This window comes from Trichechus manatus, unplaced genomic scaffold (genome assembly GCF_000243295.1).
Source record: "Trichechus manatus latirostris isolate Lorelei unplaced genomic scaffold, TriManLat1.0 scaffold00057, whole genome shotgun sequence".
Classification (NCBI taxonomy): Eukaryota; Metazoa; Chordata; class Mammalia; order Sirenia; family Trichechidae; genus Trichechus; species Trichechus manatus.
In genome coordinates, this window is record NW_004443993.1 from 14692729 (window position 1) to 14695969 (window position 3241).

Consider the following 3241-nt stretch of genomic DNA (forward strand, 5'->3'; position numbering starts at 1 on the left):
CGGTCAGGAATCTGAGGAGAGTATGTACACCATGTGGGCACAGGGGGGACCCCCAGATATCTGTGTGGAGTGTGCTATGAAAATACGCTAAATCCCCCAGCGACTTCCCCTGGATGCCCACGGAAGTCGACACCGCGGACCTGCATTGTGCAGTACACCGGCCACGCGTGGCCCTTAAGGTGTGAATAAAAAGGCGGTAAAATGAAGAATTCAGGTCTGCACTCCATCTGGCCACATCTCAAGGGCTCAAGACCCACACGTGGCCGCCGCGTTGGTCGGTGCGGATGGAGAACATTTCCATCACCTGGAAGTTCTGTCAGACAGAGGGTTGGCCCCTCCAAGGCGGCCCAAGGCCAGGGCCGAAACCCAGCGCTTCTCTGAAGCTGCATCTATTAAGTGCCTACTGTGTGCTTGGCCCCGGGATCCGTCTTTCTACTGCAGTCCCTGGATCCCCGGTGGTGCAAACTGTTAAGCACTCAGCTGCTAACGAAAGGGTTGATGGTTTGGGTCCACCCAGAGGTACCTCGGAAGAAAGGCCTGGCAGTCTACTGCCGGAAAACCAGCCGCTAAAATCCCCACGGAGCACAGTTCTGCTCTGACGCACGTGGGTCACCAGGAGTCAGAGTCAGCTCCGTGGGAACTGGTTTGGTTTTTTATTTCCCAGGCTTGGGTTCTCGGCCCGCAGGCCGACTCTGCTGTGTCTTGTCCCCAGACTCCGCAGGACTTGCTGGGGGCGCCGAGGACACTGAGGCGCGGCGGGAGCAGCTGTACCAGCAGAGCCAGGCCTATGTGGCCACCAACCAGCGGCTGCGGCAGGCGGGCGAGGCACTGAGGCACAAGCGTGAGGACCTGCAGCGGGCAGGCGTGGAGCTTGAGCGGGGCGTGGGGCAGGTGGCGCAGACGGCGCTGCCCGCGGCCACCCCCTCGGGCTGACCCACCCACCCTGCTCCCTGGACTTGGGAGGAGCAGAGAGAAGCTGGTGGTGCATTCCAGGACGCCCCCCCCCCCTTCATTTGGTATGGCCCAGCCTGCCCGCCCCGCCAGGGTAAAAGGCCGACATCCAGTTCTCCGTTTTGTGAATTATCCAGGACGTGTTTGTTCACACGTGGCCCGTGCCCTCCTGACCCAGCAGGCACCTGAGCATCTCCCCCACCAGCCATGGAATCTCGGCCTTGCCCGCAGCACCGTCACCCGGCACACCTCAGACACAGGCCCTCCCAGCGGGCCGGGTCAGGGCTCCTGGCCAGGACCTTGTGGCCCATCTGAGCCCACCACGTCCATGGACCTCCAGCTCCATGGTTGAGTCTGTGCTGGCTCTGCTCCTTTCATCGGCCAGTAACCCCACCACCGGCCCTGTCCTTCTCTGCGTCCCCTGTGCAGTCCTGGGACTCGGGCTCTGTTGACCTGTCGGGGACAGCCCTTCCGGCCACCCCTGCCTGGCCAAGTTCTCATCCTTTAAGATGCCTCTGCTGAGCCCCAGGCAGCTCCAGGGCTGGGCCTGTCTGCGGTCATCATCACCATCGCCCATGGAAATGGCGTTGACGCGTTGGGCACCCCAGACCAAGCTCCCCCAGCCCCTGCCATGGGCGTTCAGAAAGTGCCAGGCTCGGCTCTGTTCATGGCAATGGGCGCTGTGGCCCCACCAGAGCCCATGTGGCTGTTAACAGCTTGAGGTGCCTTGGCCCTGAGCAACACCCGCCCCCTTGTCTGCAGGTGGGACCGATCGCCCCTGAGTGCTCATCATGCTCCAGAGCTCCGGTGGGGTCAGCTCTGCCCCCTGACCCACACCACAGCCCTCCCTGCCTTCTCCCGGGTTTTCCGTCCATAAAGCCACACACGGGACCCTGCTCTCGGGCCCTGCTTCTGGGGACCCGCCCTGAGGCTTGTACTGAGTGCAGCTGTCACTTTGGAATCTCGGAGAAGCTGCGCTCAGATGGAGCAAGCTACGTGGGAGAAGCCATGGGGCTGAGCTGTGTAAGGGGTGGACTGTAGTGGGCACCATGGCCCAGATCATCCCCGCCTGTGGCTGCAGGCGGCTGGCGGCTGCTCCCTGCTCTGGAGATTGGCCTTTGGAAAGAAGGAGCTGCCTCACATGGACGCCCGCTGTTTTACAGCCTCTCTCTGGGGGTGGACTGAAGCCAGTGACTGACACATACGGGGGAACGAAATCTGGCCCTCGGACCCACGGTGGAGCTAACTCCCGGGTGCAGTTCACACTTCAGGGCTCCCGTGGGATCAGGCTAAGGCCGCCTCAGCTCCTTCCCTCCCCATCCCACCTCCCTTCTTCCTAAGCACCCCAGTAAATTCTGTCTCCTGAATCCCCTTCTCGGGACCCCACCTAAGACAGGGACAAAACCACCAACTTGGAAGGACTGGACACTGTCTGGCATACAGCAAGTGCACAATAATGTTGCCTTTGGTGCCCCACAGGCAGAGGGTCACACACCCCCAGGGGCCTGGACAGACAGCCTTCCACAGCAGGGGTCCCACTTACCGCGCCAGGAAGCGGCTGGAGGACTCAGACCTGGCTGGCTGCAGGTCAGTGCAGTTGACCATGGTGGACTCTGCTTCTGGGGACCTAGGTCTCAGCAAAGTGTTCATTCCCGGCGGTGAACAGGATGGCAGGCGCTGTGGGGCCCCTCCCCTTCACCCCGACCCCGTCCTCCCCCATTGTGTGAACAGACAGGTCTGAGGGTGTCAGGACAGGTGGTTGCATCCACAGTGTGTTTATTAAAGGTGCACAAGAGTCTGGCGTCCACGCTGTCTGGTCCTTCAGCCAGGCACAGGCTGGACACGTGGGGTGGAGGGGCGCAGTGCTATTTACACATTTAATACTGCATGGGGACCCAGTGGTGGCGGGGGCTGGGGGGAGCCAGACGGCAAACCAGGTGCAGTTGGGGGTGCTGGGGCCGCCAGGCTGGGTGACAGCGGGGTGAGGTACGTGTTGGCTGCTCAGGTGGGCGTGCATCACCCTAAATCCAGCACCCAGCTGGTGTGGGCCACGGGCAGGCGTCCAGCTGGTGGTGGGTTATGGGGGTTATCTGTCAGTGTTAGAGCCCAGAGGCCTCAGTTTCTAAACTCCCCTGGCTGGTGCCCCTTCAGCTGGCACCTGGAGGGGACATTTCGTGGCCCATGGCAGCACCAAGGTTTGGCAGGAAACCGCCATTTGGTTTCTAGGACTTTGGTTCCCCAGCCCTCACCTTGGGGTTGATTGTCCACGGACCACAGCCCCCCATCTCCT

At 61.8% G+C, this 3241-nt stretch overlaps 2 protein-coding genes across 2 annotated transcripts in view; one reads left to right on the forward strand and one right to left on the reverse strand.

Annotated features, from left to right (window-relative positions):
• Positions 1 to 933, forward strand: part of CUNH19orf25 (chromosome unknown C19orf25 homolog) — a 2492-nt gene extending 1559 nt beyond the window's left edge. Inside the window, exon 2 of the mRNA XM_004378678.1 lies at positions 713 to 933. Within this exon, the coding sequence (XP_004378735.1) occupies positions 713 to 933 (221 nt within the window). The remainder of the gene's footprint in view (positions 1 to 712) is intronic.
• A 1010-nt stretch (positions 934 to 1943) lies between these two features.
• The window catches only part of APC2 (APC regulator of WNT signaling pathway 2), a 21327-nt gene continuing 20029 nt past the window's right edge, over positions 1944 to 3241 (reverse strand). Inside the window, exons 19-20 of the mRNA XM_004378679.1 lie at positions 2495 to 2578; positions 1944 to 2067 (exon numbers count right to left, since the gene is read on the reverse strand). Coding sequence (XP_004378736.1) covers positions 1944 to 2067; positions 2495 to 2578 — 208 coding nt within the window. The remainder of the gene's footprint in view (positions 2068 to 2494; positions 2579 to 3241) is intronic.